Raw genomic sequence first — 17,586 nt, forward strand, 5'->3', positions numbered from 1 at the left:
TATCTTGGCAACATGCCAGCTGACTGACAAATAAAATCATCGCTGTAAATGTGACTCTTTGTTAAAAACAAAAGTCAGTTTAAGCTCAAGGACCCAGAATCTTCAGTCTGGGTTGCTTTGCCGAGAGCATAGGCTATAAAAAGCATTCATTATTGTTTAAAAAGTGAAGGAAATGGAAATTTTAAAAATGGAAATGCTAGAAATCAAAATTAAATTTCATATTAAAGATTATTAAGATCCTGAGGCGTATTGATAGGGTGGATGTAGAGCAGATGTTTCCTTTTGTTGAAGAATCCAGAACGAGGGGGTCACTGTTTAAAAGTAAGGGGTCACTTATTTAAGATGGAGATGAGGAGAATTGTTTTCTGAGGGTCGTGGGTTTCTGGTGGAGGTAGAATCTGAATATTTTTAAGACAGAGCTAGATAGATTCTTGATTAACAAGAGGGTGAGAGGTTATCGAGGACAGGCAGGAATTTGGGGTTGAAGTCACACTCAGATCAGCAATGATCTTATTGAGTGGTGGAGCAGTCTAGAGGTGGGGGGAGTGGCCAACTCCTGCCCCTTATTCGTTTGTTCAGATTAGGTGAACACATTTTAGAAGAGCCCCATTCTGTCATTCAGGATGACTCTAATTTCTCTGTGCCTTGTCCTTTCACTGCACTCTCCAATCATAGTCATATCAATACAGCATGGAAACAGGCTCTTTGGCCCAACTGATCCATGCCGACCAGGATGCCCTCACAGATAGTCCCAATTGCTTAATCATCTAATGCCTTTGCCTCTGGTCTCCTGCATTTCTTCAGCCAGGATCACAGAAATTTCTGAAATTGTGCCTCATGGTGGCACAGTGGTGAGCACTGCTGCCTCACAGTGCCAAGGACCTGGGTTCAATTCCAGCCTCGGGTGACTGTCTGTGTGCATGATCCCCGTGTCTGCATTGGGTTTCCTCCGGGTGCTCGGGTTTCCTCCCACATTCCAAAGATTTGCAACTTAAGTTGATTGGCCATGCTAAATTGCCCCTGAGTGTCAGGGGGATTGATAGGGTAAATACATGGGGTTACAGGGATAGGACCTAGGTGGGATTGTTGGCAGTGCAGGCTCGATGGGCCAAATGGCCTCTTTCTGCACTGTAGGGATTCTATGATATATCTGTTTGGAACTCTGTCCTCTGTTTTAAGCATTGATTTTAGCAGCTTCAGAGTTTAGCTGGCTCCGTGAGTTTCCTGCCAAATCCTCCTGCTCACATTCCAACATGAGCCCTTCCATTTTGGTCCTGTTTTACTCAACTTCTGTCTTTGTGTTTGTATCTCCATTTTGCAATTGAAATGAGGGAACATTCAGTATTTTTCAGCAGTTTTCAGCTCTTCCCAAATTTAGAAAAAAATATTCACAAGCTATGAGGCCCATTTACTGCCTCTTTCAGTATTTAACACAGTTGTTCCAGCAACTTTTATCTGTTTGCAAATCTCCCCTTTGTTTGCACCAATCCGGCAAAGGAGGCTTTTTAAAAGTTTTTTTTAGTGATACATCTGTCAAAGGTTCTCTACTTGAAACATTAACCTACTATTTTCAAATGTGGACAGATCTCGCAGAATTTTCTGAATTTCCATCAGAGGAGCACTGCACTTCAGCTGTATGTCAGCCAGTAATACATGATTATCTCAGGGAAATTGGCAGGAACCTGGGTATGTCGAGTCACAGTTGCCACTGCAGATTTCTGTCAGGATATAGCTGGTGCTTAACCTCCATAAACCCGCCCTTGGATGGGAAGAGACCAGGGGATGAATTTCTCCCCAAGGTGTTTCCTTAACTTTGGCCTTTCTAACATGCCTAATCTGAACCCTGCCATATTTTTAGAGTATCAGAATTGGGGCTCGTCTGGGGAACTAAGGCCTGGAATCATGAGTCGATTCTCCAGGGCCGCTAGTGATAAAAGAGTGGATATAGAAAGAACTATTTCTAAAAGTAGAGGAACCACCATGGGACATAGTTTAAAAGTGATAGGCTGAAGGATTAGAGGAGAGTTGAGTGGAAATTATTTTAACCAGAGAGTGGAGGGGGAGGGCGGTGGTAGAGGCGGAAAGCTTCTAAAACATGCAGCGCATGGTTATCTATTAGAAGTACCACGATCTACAGGGCTACTGCCAAGGGCTGGAAAACAAATCTCTTTCAGCCAACAGACATCTGATGGGCTGAATGGCTGCCTCCTCTGCTATCATTTTCGATAAATTTATAGTCATTCTCCTCATTTCATCCAATGAGACCCTCAGAAGGAACATTCCTTTTAGTTAAATAATTCATTAAAATAATTTTGTCGATGTGAGATATGGGTGCAGAATCTTGTCTATTTGAACATTGGGTCATTTGGTATTTCACTGACTCTTCGACGTGTCACAATTCTGACTTGTTGTGGCTATTGACCTTAGAGTTATGACAATACCACACAACACAAACATTCCAGATCCTACATGTGAAAACTGTTAATTACAGCACCAGTCTCTTTCTATATGATTTTACTTTCTTCTCCTCAATGTTCGCCTTCTTAAGAACTGTTAATAATATTTCAATGTAACTCATTGGCATTCTGGGACATCATGAGAACATGATAAGGTACTATGCAAGAATGCAAGTCTTTTTATGATGGTTTTCTCATCATTTTCAGCATCTATGAGAGAGATAGTGGGCAGCTGGTCACTCGGAGGTATGTAAGAGCTGGTATTGGGGTAGCTCTCCCTGTGTGGGGAGTGTTTGCCTTCCAATGATTAGTTGAGATTGGAAACTCGTGAGGCAGTATATGTGCTAATCTATATCTTTCTGCTTTATTGTATACAAGCACACAACCCCAGTCTACTGTACCACTCTGATGCTCCTGCATTAGTTACAATATTAGAACAATACCACGGCCATGTACTTACCATTGCGCCCCACTGGCCAATGAGAGAGGTGAGCCGGTAAGATTGCAAGAGAGCTGAGAGATCAAGTTCACGCACGATTTCTTGCCTCTTGGGCGTGAGGCTGATCTCAATGCTTATTTCTATTCAGATGGAATTGTTCTTGAATGTCAGCTGATCACTGATTTTGCCTCACATGCCTGGTGAATTTGGCCCGACGTGATTTACATGGGGGAAGTTTTTTCAATTTTAAAGTTGTTGAATCCCGCCTCAGTAGCGCTGCCAGCGCAGTGGGAAATACGACGATTTTCCCATTGGTGGCAACACTTTGATTTTTTCCTGGAGCATCCTGCCTCCAGTAGTCAAAGTCTCAGCAGCAGGATTTTCTTTTGGCATGTGCTGTAATAAAGAGGGTCGATGGTGTTAGAGCATTTTGTTGATTGTTGGCATCAGCTTCTGTACTAGCAGCGGATCAGTTTCACTTTTAACACCCCACCCCGCTCTTTTGGTAAATGTCCAAGGGGTTCTCATTGTGATGTGAATGCCCACCACCGGTATGATACTTACACAATTGTTCCAGATACTCCAATGAGGTCAGGTGCAGAGCCGAAGATGTTTGGTCCTTTTGCTTTTATTCTTAAAATTATATGGATATAGAACATAGAACAGTACAGCACAGAACAGGCCCTTCGGCCCACGATGCTGTGCCGAGCTTTGTCTGAAACCCAGATCAAGCTATTTCCTCCCTATCATCCCGAAGTACTCCATGTGCCTATCCAATAGCTTCTTAAATGTTCCTAAAGTTTCTGACTCCACTATCCCTGCAGGCAGTTCATTCCACACCCCAACCACTCTCTGAGTAAAGAACCTACCTCGGACATCCTTCCTATATCTCCCACCATGAACCCTATAGTTATGCCCCCTAGTTACCGCTCCATTCACCCGAAGAAATAGTCTTTGAACGTTCACTCTATCTATCCCCCTCATCATCTTATAAACCTCTATCAAGTCTCCTCTCAACATCCTCCACTCCAAAGAGAAAAGCCCAAGTTCCCTCAACCTTTCCTCATAAGACCTACCCTCCAAACCAGGCAGCATCCTGGTAAATCTCCTTTGCACTCTTTCCAGTGTCTCCACATCCTTCTTATAGTGAGGTGACCAGAACTGCACACAATATTCCAAATGTGGTCTCACCAAGGTCCTGTACAGTTGCAGCATAACCCCACGGCTCTTAAACTCAAACCCCGTGTTAATGAACGGCAACACACTATAGGCCTTCTTCACGGCTCTATCCACTTGAGTGGCAACCTTCAGAGATCTATGGATATGAACCCCAAGATCTCTCTGTTCCTCCACATTCTTCAGAACCCTACCTTTGACCCTGTAATCCACATTTAAATTTGTCCTACCAAAATGAATCACCTCGCATTTGTCAGGGTTAAACTCCATTTGCCATTTTTCAGCCCAGCCCTGCATCCCATCTATATCTCTTTGCAGCCTACAACAGCCCTCCACCTCATCCACTACTCCACCAATTTTGGTGTCATCAGCAAATTTACTGATCCACCCTTCAGCCCCCTCCTCCAAGTCATTTATAAAAATTACAAAGAGCAGGGGACCAAGCACTGATCCCTGTGGCACTCCGCTGGTAACAGGTTTCCAGTCCGAAAATTTTCCATCCACCACCACCCTCTGTCTTCTGTTAGATATGATGTGGAGATGCCGGCGTTGGACTGGGGTAAACACAGTAAGAAGTTTAACAACACCAGGTTAAAGTCCAACAGGTTTATTTGGTAGCAAAAGCCACACAAGCTTTCGAGGCTCTAAGCCCCTTCTTCAGGTGAGTGGGAATTCTGTTCACAAACAGAACTTATAAAGACACAGACTCAATTTACATGAATAATGGTTGGAATGCGAATACTTACAACTAATCCAGTCTTTAAGAAACAAAACAATGGGAGTGGAGAGAGCATCAAGACAGGCTAAAAAGATGTGTATTGTCTCCAGACAAGACAGCCAGTGAAACTCTGCAGGTCCACGCAACTGTGGGCGTTACAAATAGTGTGACATGAACCCAATATCCCGGTTGAGGCCGTCCTTGTGTGTGTGGAACTTGGCTATCAGTTTCTGCTCAGCGACTCTGCGCTGTCGTGTGTCGCGAAGGCCGCCTTGGAGAACGCTTATCCGAATATCAGAGGCCGAATGCCCGTGACCGCTGAAGTGCTCCCCAACAGGAAGAGAACAGTCTTGCCTGGTGATTGTCGAGCGGTGTTCATTCATCCGTTGTCGCAGCGTCTGCATAGTTTCCCCAATGTACCATGCCTCGGGACATCCTTTCTTGCAGCGTATCAGGTAGACAACGTTGGCCGAGTTGCAAGAGTATGTACCGTGTACCTGGTGGATGGTGTTCTCACGTGAGATGATGGCATCTGTGTCGATGATCCGGCACGTCTTGCAGAGGTTGCTGTGGCAGGGTTGTGTGGTGTCTTGGTCACTGTTCTCCTGAAGGCTGGGTAGTTTGCTGCGGACAATGGTCTGTTTGAGGTTGTGCGGTTGTTTGAAGGCAAGAAGTGGGGGTGTGGGGATGTCCTTGGCGAGATGTTCGTCTTCATCAATGACATGTTGAAGGCTCCGGAGGAGATGCCGTAGCTTCTCCGCTCCGGGGAAGTACTGGACAACGAAGGGTACTCTGTCCACTGTGTCCCGTGTTTGTCTTCTGAGGAGGTCGGTGCGGTTTTTCGCTGTGGCGCGTTGGAACTGTTGATCAATGAGTCTAGCGCCATATCCTGTTCTTATGAGGGCATCTTTCAGCGTCTGGAGGTGTCTGTTGCGATCCTCCTCATCCGAGCAGATCCTGTGTATACGGAGGGCTTGTCCGTAGGGGATGGCTTCTTTAACGTGTTTAGGGTGGAAGCTGGAGAAGTGGAGCATCGTGAGGTTATCCGTGGGCTTGCGGTACAGTGAGGTGCTGAGGTGACCGTCCTTAATGGAGATGCGCGTGTCCAAGAATGCAACCAATTCCGGAGAGTAGTCTATGGTGAGCCTGATGGTGGGATGGAACTTGTTGATGTCATCATAGAGTTGTTTCAGTGATTGTTCACCATGAGTCCAAAGGAAGAAAATGTCATCGATGTATCTAGTGTATAGCATCGGTTGAAGGTCCCGTGCGGTGAAGAAGTCTTGTTCGAACCTGTGCATGAAGATGTTGGCATATTGAGGTGCAAATTTGGTCCCCATGGCTGTTCCGTGTGTCTGGATGAAGAACTGGTTGTTGAAGGTGAAGATATTGTGGTCCAGGATGAAGCGGATGAGATGTAAAATTGCATCTGGAAACTGGCAGTTGTTGGCGCTGAGCACTGAGGCCGTTGCAGCAATGCCATTGTCATGGGGGATGCTGGTGTAGAGTGCTGAGACATCCATTGTGACGAGGAGCGCTCCTGGTTCAACTGCTCCATGTGTGCCGAGTTTCTGTAGGAAGTCCGTCGTGTCGCGACAAAAGCTGGGGGTTCTTTGTACAATGGGTTTCAGGATGCCCTCGACATAGCCGGAGAGGTTCTCGCACAGGGTCCCATTGCCCGATACGATGGGACGGCCGGGTGTGTTTGCCTTGTGTATCTTCGGGAGGCAGTAGAGATCTCCAATGCGGGGAGTACGTGGGATGAGAGCACGGAGGGTGTTCTGAAGGTCCGGATCAAAGGTCTTGATCAGAGTGTTGAGTTGACGGGTGTGTTCTTTGGTCGGATCTGCAGGTAACTGTCTGTAGTGGAGCGGAGAAGCTACGGCATCTCCTCCGGAGCCTTCAACATGTCATTGATGAAGACGAACATCTCGCCAAGGCCATCCCCACACCCCCACTTCTTGCCTTCAAACAACCGCACAACCTCAAACAGACCATTGTCCGCAGCAAAATACCCAGCCTTCAGGAGAACAGTGACCAAGACACCACACAACCCTGCCACAGCAACCTCTGCAAGACGTGCCGGATCATCGACACAGATGCCATCATCTCATGTGAGAACACCATCCACCAGGTACACGGTACATACTCTTGCAACTCGGCCAACGTTGTCTACCTGATACGCTGCAAGAAAGGATGTCCCGAGGCATGGTACATTGGGGAAACTATGCAGACGCTGCGACAACGGATGAATGAACACCGCTCGACAATCACCAGGCAAGACTGTTCTCTTCCTGTTGGGGAGCACTTCAGCGGTCACGGGCATTCGGCCTCTGATATTCGGATAAGCGTTCTCCAAGGCGGCCTTCGCGACACACGACAGCGCAGAGTCACTGAGCAGAAACTGATAGCCAAGTTCCGCACACACAAGGACGGCCTCAACCGGGATATTGGGTTTATGTCACACTATTTGTAACTCCCACAGTTGCGTGGACCTGCAGAGTTTCACTGGCTGTCTTGTCTGGAGACAATACACATCTTTTTAGCCTGTCTTGATGCTCTCTCCACTCCCATTGTTTTGTTTCTTAAAGACTGGATTAGTTGTAAGTATTCGCATTCCAACCATTATTCATGTAAATTGAGTCTGTGTCTTTATAAGTTCTGTTTGTGAACAGAATTCCCACTCACCTGAAGAAGGGGCTTAGAGCCTCGAAAGCTTGTGTGGCTTTTGCTACCAAATAAACCTGTTGGACTTTAACCTGGTGTTGTTAAACTTCTTATTCTGTTAGATAGCCAGTTACCTATCCAATCGGCCAAACTTCCCTCTATCCCACACATCCTTACTTTCTTCATAAGCCGACCGTGGGGGACTTTATCAAACGCCTTACTAAAATCCATGTATATGACATCAACTGCACTACCTTCATCTACACACTTAGTTACCTCCTCAAAAACTTCTATCAAATTTGTGAGGCAAGACTTGCCCTTCACAAATCCGTGCTGACTATCCCGGATTAAGCTGCATCTTTCTAAATGGTCATAAATCTTATCCCTAAGGACCTTTTCCATCAACTTACCGACCACCGAAGTAAGACTAACCGGCCTATAATTACCAGGGTCATTTCTATTCCCTTTCTTAAACAGAGGAACCACATTCGCCACTCTCCAGTCCTCTGGCACCACCCCCGTGGACAGTGAGGACGCAAAGATCAATGCCAAAGGCTCTGCTATCTCATCCCTTGCCTCCCAAAGAATCCTAGGATATATTTCATCAGGCCCAGGGGACTTATCAACTTTCAGTTTATTCAAAATTGCTAGTACATCTTCCCTCCAAACATCTACTTCCTCCAGCCTATCAGCCTGTGACACCATCTCTTCCTCAAAAACATGGCCCCTCTCCTTGGTGAACACCGAAGAAAAGTATTCATTCATCACCTCTCCTATCTCTTCTGACTCCATGCACAAATTCCCACTACTGTCCTTGACCAGCCCCAGCCTCACCCTGGTCATTCTTTTATTCCTCACATAAGAGTAAAAAGCCTTGGGGTTTTCCTTGATCCGACCCGCCAAGGACTTCTCATGCCCCCTCCTAGCTCTCCTAAGCCCCTTTTTCAGCTCATTTCTTGCTAACTTGTAACCCTCCATCGAGCCAACTGAACCTTGTTTTCTCAACCTAACATACGCTTCCTTCTTCCTCTTGACAAGACATTCCACCTCTTTTGTGAACCATGGTTCCCTCACTCGGCCATTTCCTCTCTGCCTGGCAGGGACATACCTATCAAGGACACGCAGTATTTGTTCCTTGAAAAAGTTCCACTTATCATTAGTGCCTTTGCCTGACAATTTTTGTTCCCATCCTATGCTTCCTAATTCCCGCCTGATTGCATCATAATTACCTTTCCCCCAATTGTAAACTATGCCCTGCCGTATGGCCCTCTCCCTCTCCATTGCAATAACAAAAGACACCGAATTGTGGTCACTATCTCCAAAGTGCTCTCCCACAACCAAATCCAACACTTGGCCCGGCTCATTTCCCATTACCAAATCCAATGTGGCCCCACCTCTTGTCATCTTATCCACATATTGTGTCAGGAACCCCTCCTGCACACACTGCACAAAAACTGCCCCATCCGAACTATTCGACCTATAAAGGTTCCAATCAATATTTGGAAGGTTAAAGTCCCCCATGACAACTACCCTGTGACCTCCACACCTATCCATAATCTGCTTAGCAATTTCTTGCTCCACATCTCTATTACTATTTGGGGGCCTATAGTAAACTCCTAACAACGTGACCGCTCCTTTCCTATTCCTAACCTCAGCCCATATTACCTCTGTAGGCAGATCCCCTTCGAAATGCCTTTCTGCAGCCGTTACACTCTCCTTGATTAACAGTGCCACTCCTCCAGCTCTTTTACCAGCTACCCTACACTTACTGAAACATCTATACCCCGGAACTTCCAACAACCATTCCTGTCCTTGTTCTACCCATGTCTCCGTAATGGCCACAACATCGTAGTCCCAAGTGCCAATCCACGCCCCAAGTTCACCTACCTTATTTCGGATGCTCCTTGCATTGAAGTATACACACCTCAACCCACCTTCTTGTCTGCTGGTACCCACCTTTGACCATGATACCCTTCCCAGTACCTCACTACACTCACTGACCTCCGGACTACAACTCCTTTTCCCATCCCCCTGACAAATTAGTTTAAATCCCCCCGAAGAGCCGTAGCAAATTTCCCTCCCAGGATATTGGTGCCCCTCTGGTTCAAGTGCACCCCGTCCTGTTGGTACAGGTCCCACCTTCCCCAGAAGGTGTTCCAATTATCCACATAGCTGAAACCCTCCCTCCTACACCATCCCTGCTTCCATGTGTTTAACTGCACTCTCTCCCTGTTCCTCAACTCGCTATCCCGTGGCACCGGCAACATACCAGAGATGACAACCTGTTTTGCCCTGGCTCTCAGCTTCCACCCAAGCTCCCTGAATTCCTGTTTTAAATCCCTGTCCCCTCTCTTACCTATGTCTTTGGTGCCGACGTGCACCACGACTTGTGACTGTTCCCCCTCCCCCTTTAGAATCCTGAAGACACGGTCGGAGATGTCATGGACCCTGGCATCCGGGAGGCAACATACCATCCGTGAGTCTCTCTTGTTGCCACAGAACCTCCTATCTATCCCTCTAACAAACGAGTCCCCAATAACTATAGCTCTACCGCTCTCCCCCTTTCCCTTCTGAGCCACAGGGACGGACTCAGTGCTGGCGATCTGGTCACTGCGGCTTACCACTGGTAGGTCGCCCCCCCCTCACCTGTATCCAAAGTGGAATACTTGTTGCTAAGGGGAACGACCACAGGGGATCCCCGCACCGACTGCTTCCTCCCAGCCCCTCTCACTGTCACCCATCTATTTTCATTCCCTGGAGCAACTATATCCCTGAAGCTTGTGTCTATGGCCCTCTCTGCCTCCCTGATGACCCTAAGCTCATCCAACTCCAGCTCCAGCTCCCTAACGCGGTCTTGGAGGAGCTGCAGATGGGTGCACCTCCCACAGGTGTAATCAGCAGGGACACTGACGGTGTCCCTCACCTCAAACATTCTGCAGGAGGTACATTGCACTGCCTTCACTTCCATCCCCTCCATATAAAACTTACTGCTACAAAGAAAAAGAATTGCTCCAATGGAACAATATGGCACGATAAATGAGTTCATTTCAATCCTGAGTTCTGTGCTTGGCTTAGTTCGTAAAATTCTTCATCACCGACTCAGCATATTCTGTGTTCAAGTCTCACTCCAGGACTTGAGCACACAATTTCTAGGCTGATACCCCAATGCAGCAGTAAGGAAGTGCTCTATCGGTGGATGTGCTGTCATTTGGATGTGACATTAAACTGAATCCTCATTGAAAAGAATTATTTAAATATAGCATTTGGAATCAGACTTAAAATTGCCTTTGGCAATGTTTTGGACACACTTGGAGACTTGAGAATGGGCCTTCTACCCTCTTTTTTTCTCTTGCCCAACCTAAGGTATCAAGAAAATATACCAGTTGGAAGAAGCGATAGAAAATAAATAGATACCAACAGCATAAATCATAGTCATGTACTTTTTCCACCTCTTTGTTCGCCTGAACTCATGGAAGAGCTGGTATCATGCTCTTGGTTAAACCTCTAGTCACTCTTTGGGCACATAAAATGCTTATAATGCAGCACGTTTGGCATATATGTGAATTTTGCCATGCTGTTATCAGAATCTCCTGGGATTATTTCTGAGTATAATCTACCATTGCTTACATTTACACATTCTTCCAAATGATTCTCAGTGCAGCATTAAAGATTGAACTGTGGAGAGTGAACAGCTGGGCTCCAGTTTTTTTTTCATTTGATACTTAAGATGATGAAAAGAGAAGCAATTCACTCACCGATTACAAAATGCTTTTTGCTTTGCTTCTTTTAATTTTCTTCCTGAATTGCCGATACTTTCTCACATAACCATTTGTTAGCTAAGAGGGAGAAATGGTCTACATTGCAGTTATCTGTTTCTCATATTGTACAATTGAGACAGAGCACACTTCTATCTCAAATGCCCCTGTCCAAATGCCCGACAGAGAACTGGCAAAATCTAATTATTAGAGAGCAGCGATGCTTGAATCTCAGATGAGGTCCCTAGCTTGACATTTCAGCAATCTTCTGCTATGCAGCAGCCCTTAATTAACTCCATTAGTGAGTTGTAAATTTGAGTATTTGTCATTCCGGCTCAGTTTTCACGGTTGGCTAAATTTCATCTGTCCTCACCAGGCTGCAGTTTGAGCAATGTCCTTGCACTAAGGAAGGATTAGCTGAACCCGAGTTGCTTTGTTTGAATTGTGCCATAAACCAGCAGATGATAGTGACGTACATGCATGGATCTGAAGCCAGATCCAATGGCGGATTTTGAATTAGTGGGGCCCTAGGCGCAGCTTCATCTTTGGGATCCCCGCCTCAGGGCCTAGCCAAGAAATAAAAGAGTGTTCTCTTATTTCCTGCCCCCACCCCATGTTTTTTTATTCTTTGCAAATGTTGCAGTGCTTTGATCTTGATGACTCGGCCTTGATATTTAGGAGCGTCTAAGAGCTGCAATATTTTAATATGTCACACAAACAAACTATCTGGGGAAAGAATATTCAATTCACTTTTCGTGCATAGGGTAGAACTGTCTTTAAAGATACAGAAGGAAAAGATTTAACTTTCACTACTTGGTCACACTTTATTGATTTTCTACTTCCTGATAAGTCAGATCAAATTATTGCTGAATACATAATATTCAACAGAATACACATCGTTCAACAAAATAAGTCCAACACACACATGATGTGTGATTATGAAAGATATTTTTGTAAAATGCAGATGAATGGTGCTCGAGGAAGAGACAATGTGAGTCCTTCTATTATCTGTCTGGAGAGCAGGACTAGCCAGATGGTCTCCTCCAGTGTTCTGCGACCACTCCATAACTGGACAATGTCCGGGGTTCTCATTCCAGCCCATTCACAACAAACAAACCTGAGCGTGCAAATTTAAATGTTGGGGAAGTAACAACCACCAAACAAGTGTTTTAATAATTTGCCAACAAGTCCATTTAAAGGTTTAATTCTAACTAAACTGTCAAGAAGTGCCTCCCTCTTTTTCTACTTCAGCTGAGTGGCTGCTCAGTGTGTTGGTGGCTTTGGATTTTGGCGTCTGGATCCCACCTTGTGGGAGGCGAGGGGGCCTTGAGTGGGGAGAAGGGGAGTCCCAGGTCCTTGAAGTGGGAGCGGGTAATGTCTTAGAGCCTTGAGCGGGGGAGGGTGGTCCCTGAGGCTTTGAGTGGGGGGAATAGGGGGGGTCTTGGAATAAGGGAGGGGGGCTGCGGGACAAAGTGTGGCACAGTGTTGAAAAGCTGAGAGGAGGAGATGTCAATCATTTCACAGTTGCACATGGCAAATGCTCAATGTCTGTGGTGCTTGTGCCCCTTCTCACCCCATCACCTTGTTCCCCTTCTCCACCCCCAGACCACGTGCTACACTCATGAGGATCCGACTTTCATGTGCACACAAACACACACCGAGAAGCTTTTTGCAACAGAAAAGGCCGTAATCTTAGACTATGCCCAATTCACATTCTACTGTCTGCAAAGGAAACCAGTAAATGTCATATTGATTTAGACCATCACTCCCTTGCACACATATTTATGCAGCAGACAAAGGTAATTTTTCTTTTTTGTTGGCAGGTTGCAATTCATTTGTTAGATTAGTGCCTACTGGACCTTCCTGAGATGGCCTCACATGTTTTGCCATAATGCAGTCATTAGTGAGCTGTTTAGTGTGGATAGGATGAACTGATCAAGGCTTTTTGCAGCAAGTTTTGCTTTTTTGGGCATTTAAAACTGCCTTTTAGCAGCTCAAAACCAGTGATACAACCCAACATCTACCTGAAATTTGAAAAATTAACTCCTGGAACTGAGTTTGATGATGATCAACATCAGAATCTTAGTGCCATAAATAATATCCTCAAGTGGTTTTGACCACACAAACAATCTTTGGCATTGTCAGATAATGTAAATACGATATGTCATCATCATTCAGTCAAATCAAGTCCTGTCCTAATACTGAATGCAAGCTCCTCCAGTAACTAAGCAAACCCCAGTGGCACTAAGCGGTAGTTGGGACAGTTCTAACATGCACAGGACACAGAAAGGTCATAATATATTAGTAATGTAGAGGTAAATCTAATAATCTATTGATAAAATAAAATAGAGGGTTACCACAGAAGAGTGGACAGAATAACAGTTACTTGATATTAATAGAATAACACAAATTGGAACTATCTATGCCATCAGAACTAAGCATGGGTTGAAATATATACAAGTCCAGCACAGTCAAATTCTGAAACTGGTTACAAATTTCATTTCATCCTTCTCTTCCAGAGTGGGAGCCTGAAATGTGTTAATATACCACCTATGGCTATAACATTTAATTAACCAGGCCTCTCGCAAGCCATTTTAATAAGGCCATTCAAAATCTGGAAGCATGTCAATCAATCTTCCTGAATTTATTAGAAACGTAACACTGGACAGGTGGCAGGTCACTTTTAGTTAATTATAGGAGACCACTCATTGAGATTGGTTAACCACTACTAAACTGCAGATGCTAAGAGGTACAACAAAAACAGCATGTGTTACTAGAAATGTATATCAGGATAAAAGTTTAAAGTGGAATTTATTGCCATTTTGGAGGAGGGAATTAAATTGCTCTGTTTGAAATGTCTTTTTTGCATGATGACATGTGTTTAAGCAGCAGAATTGTGTTTTATTTTACATGAATTGCATCACACAATTAACTTCCAAATGACTTGATAACTTCATAGGGGTGCAAATATCCCTTTCAGACTTTATTAACAATTTGCATAAAGTATCGGCCTCACTTGCTCACTTTTAAGCGTTATACTTTCTACAGCAGCCTAACATAATTCTATGGTTAAAATTCTTACACAGAACATAGAGACTATTGCTGAACAAAAAGAGACATACTGTCAAAGCTTTTCACCTTGCACTCATCAGGACAGATTCACAAGAATACCAAATATCAAAGGGAACAAAAATTTACACTACATAAGAAGAGGGTGTGGAATAGTTGGCAAGTGGACTCTGATTGGTAGAGCCGTTGCTATGGAGAATGTACCAGAGACCAGCTATTGTCATGCTTTTGTTTAAATTGAAATTGGACAGGTTCATTCTGATTGGTCAAGACCTTGCTTTGGGGAATGAACCAGGAAATGGCTGTCCCCCAAGCTTTTGGTAACTGAAAAAAGTGCAAGCATGGACATGTTCTTCCTGTTTGCAAAGGACAAGGTCCGGTGTGTAAATACCTATATTCATTATTCAATTTCTTCACTCTCCATTTTTTAGGGGGAACTATGTAATAATGTGGTTTATCAATTTTGTTCCAATTGCTAAGTTCTACAGTTTAGACCTAAAATTTTACCTGCAACTTTAGTTAGTTTTGATCTATACATCCAATCTTGCTGTAAAATACAGGAATTACAAAGCTTTATGGCTGCACAATGGATATTGTACTTCATCACATCTCACAAGTCAGTGTTAAGCTATAATTGGACGGGAAAATAAAGGAAGCAAGTGGTAATAGCTGAATATAAAACTATAATATTTATTTTGTCCCCTAAGTGTAAAATCTATGCAGCTATTAACTCATCTCCATGCAAGTGGAATGTATGGACGTGAAGTTTCAATTAATAAGATTGAGGTGTTTAGCTGTAGTTTTGATCATTTAAAATCCAAGCTATGTCTTACCATCTTATATGTTTTTATGTCCTTTTCATATAAGGAAGTAATTCATATATAACGGTTTGATGTTCAGAGGATGTAATGATGCCTATTATATTCTTGTTAAGGCTGCTTATGTATATAATCTTAAACTGGTCTGATTAAATTTGCAATGTGTACAATTGGCAACAAGGCTGCTGATTGCAGTATTTGGGTTAACTACGTACTGTTGCCAGTTCACTGTAGCAGAAGAGTGATGTGCAAAAAGACTGTTGTGGGATTTCAAACTGCCTGGAAATGAATATAATTGATCAAACAGATGGCAGAATTGACAAAGAGATTGAAAGTGCAGGTTTAAAAATACAATCTTAATTTTATTTGAACTTTTTTTTTCAATTTGCAGAAAGAGAAGAAAAGCGGACTCTTAAAACTTCTGTCAGGAGCCTCAGGAAAGAAGAAGTCTCGCTCACCTCCATCTGTATCTCCAACTCATGATTCCCAACAGGCAGCAGCAGACAATACTATGCAGGGAGCTGTGGGTCCGGAGGTTCCTCCAGTCTCAAGCCATGGCAGGGCTGGCTCTTGCCCTTTAGAAAGTGAAATGCAAGGGGCTATGGGAATGGAGCCACTCCACAGGAAAACTGGCTCCTTGGATTCCAACTTTTCCATTTCTCCACCTACCCGGCAGATGTGTTCTTCCATGGTTGCAATACGTCCAGATCTTAAACCATTGTCTTGTGAAAGGTAGGTGCATAATAAATTAAAAAGACGGAGGCTAGAATGTTATGGCCCTTCACGCCGGCGGAAGTTTCCCATCCCGTCGCAGTGAATGGAGATTTGGCTGGGCGCCAAATTCTCCCACCTTGCTGCAGCGGGAGGGTGATGTGAATGGCTAGTAAGCCAGAGGCTTCATTGAATGTTTATCTGTCCTTAACTAAATAAAATGTTAGTGTGATGGTTTAACTGTGTTTTAATTGCATCGTGGCTCTATATATGGAAAGGTTTATATAGTAGTGTCATCAAGGGGATTTTCACAGTAACTTCATTTAGTGTTAATATAAGCCTACTTGTGACTAATAAATAAACTTTTTTTTTTCAAACTCTTTCATCAATCCATATTCTGCTTCTGCTGTGGTGTTGACCCTCTGTCAAATTTGAAATTCTTCCCTCCAAGATGTATCACATCACATCTCTGAGACATGATGCGGCAGGCCCTCTTGGCTAGAATTTTAAGTTGAGCGAGCGGACACACACCCAATCCAGAAGCATGTGAAATCAGGCGAGCAGATATTGGATGTGCATCCGATGGATGTTATCACTCTCATGCACAACAGTATGATCAGTGGGCACACACACACACGAGTCTGAAGTGTGCCTGCTGACAGTTAAGCAGGAACTTAAGTGCATTAAGGAATCAGTTGGTGGTGATTTGGCATGGCCCATCCACTTTTACAGATGGCGAATGGGCCAATTAGCCAGGTGGCCTTCATGTTTTTGCAGTAAATATGTTCCGGGATGGGATAAAATGTCCGGGGTGATATAAAAGAACATGTTTGAGGGCTGAGCAGCAATGAAATCTGCAGTAAGGTGCTTGAAACTGCAGTGTGGATACAGTTTGCAGCATTTCCTTGAGCTCATTTCATTTATACAGTACTGTAGTTCTCCAAGACAACTCCACAGCAGCTGTTGTTCTTCAGGGAGCTCGGTGTAAACGTCCACCTTCACCCACACTCTGCTCGATGCCCACTCTCCGCATCTCCCACCCAGCAGCAGTGAGCCAGTTAATTGGTCAGCCAGTGTGAACAAAGAACAAAGAAAACTACAGCACAGGAACAGGCCCTTCGGCCTTCCATGCCTGCACCGACCATGGTGCCCGACTGAACTAAAACCCCCTTCCTTTCCATGGACCATATCCCTGTATTCCCACCCTATTCATATATTTGTCAAGACGCCCCTTAAAAGTCACGATCATATCTGCTCCCACTACCTCCCCCGGCAGCAAGTTCCAGGCACTCACCACCCTCCGTGTAAAAAAAAACTTGCCTCGTACATCTCCTTTAAGCCTTGCCCCTCGCACCTTAAACCTATGCCCCCTCATAATTGACTCTTCCTCCCTGGGAAAAAGCTTCTGACTATCCACTCTGTTCATGCCCCATATAATCTTGTAGATGATTATGAAATTGTGTAGACGTGTGAAATTGCGAATGGAAGCACAATCCCGTCCACTTCCTGGCCCGCCAATCGCAAATGCCCAAAGAGCACAAAATTCAGGACCTTGAACAGGAGTGACCCATGGCTGCCATCAGCTCTTCAAATAGTCACCTCTATAAATTTCTGGCCCTGAAGTCAGTGGTCAGGGAGCAATGTCAGAGTATTGGTACAGAATGTGTTACATGCTTTGCATCCTAAAGCATGGGCCAATTAAATTGATCTGTTTCAAAACAGATTAACATGAGAATGAAAATACAATTAAGGCCTATATTAAAGCACTAAGAACCTG

At 44.5% G+C, this 17,586-nt stretch overlaps 1 protein-coding gene across 1 annotated transcript in view; it reads left to right on the forward strand.

Moving 5' to 3' along the window:
- Window positions 1–17,586, forward strand: part of LOC144499700 (E3 ubiquitin-protein ligase SH3RF3-like) — a 338,883-nt gene that overhangs the window by 310,243 nt on the left and 11,054 nt on the right. Inside the window, exon 9 of the mRNA XM_078222001.1 lies at window positions 15,490–15,830. Coding sequence (XP_078078127.1) covers window positions 15,490–15,830 — 341 coding nt within the window. The remainder of the gene's footprint in view (window positions 1–15,489; window positions 15,831–17,586) is intronic.

Source organism: Mustelus asterias, chromosome 10 (genome assembly GCF_964213995.1).
Source record: "Mustelus asterias chromosome 10, sMusAst1.hap1.1, whole genome shotgun sequence".
Lineage (NCBI taxonomy): Eukaryota > Metazoa > Chordata > Chondrichthyes > Carcharhiniformes > Triakidae > Mustelus > Mustelus asterias.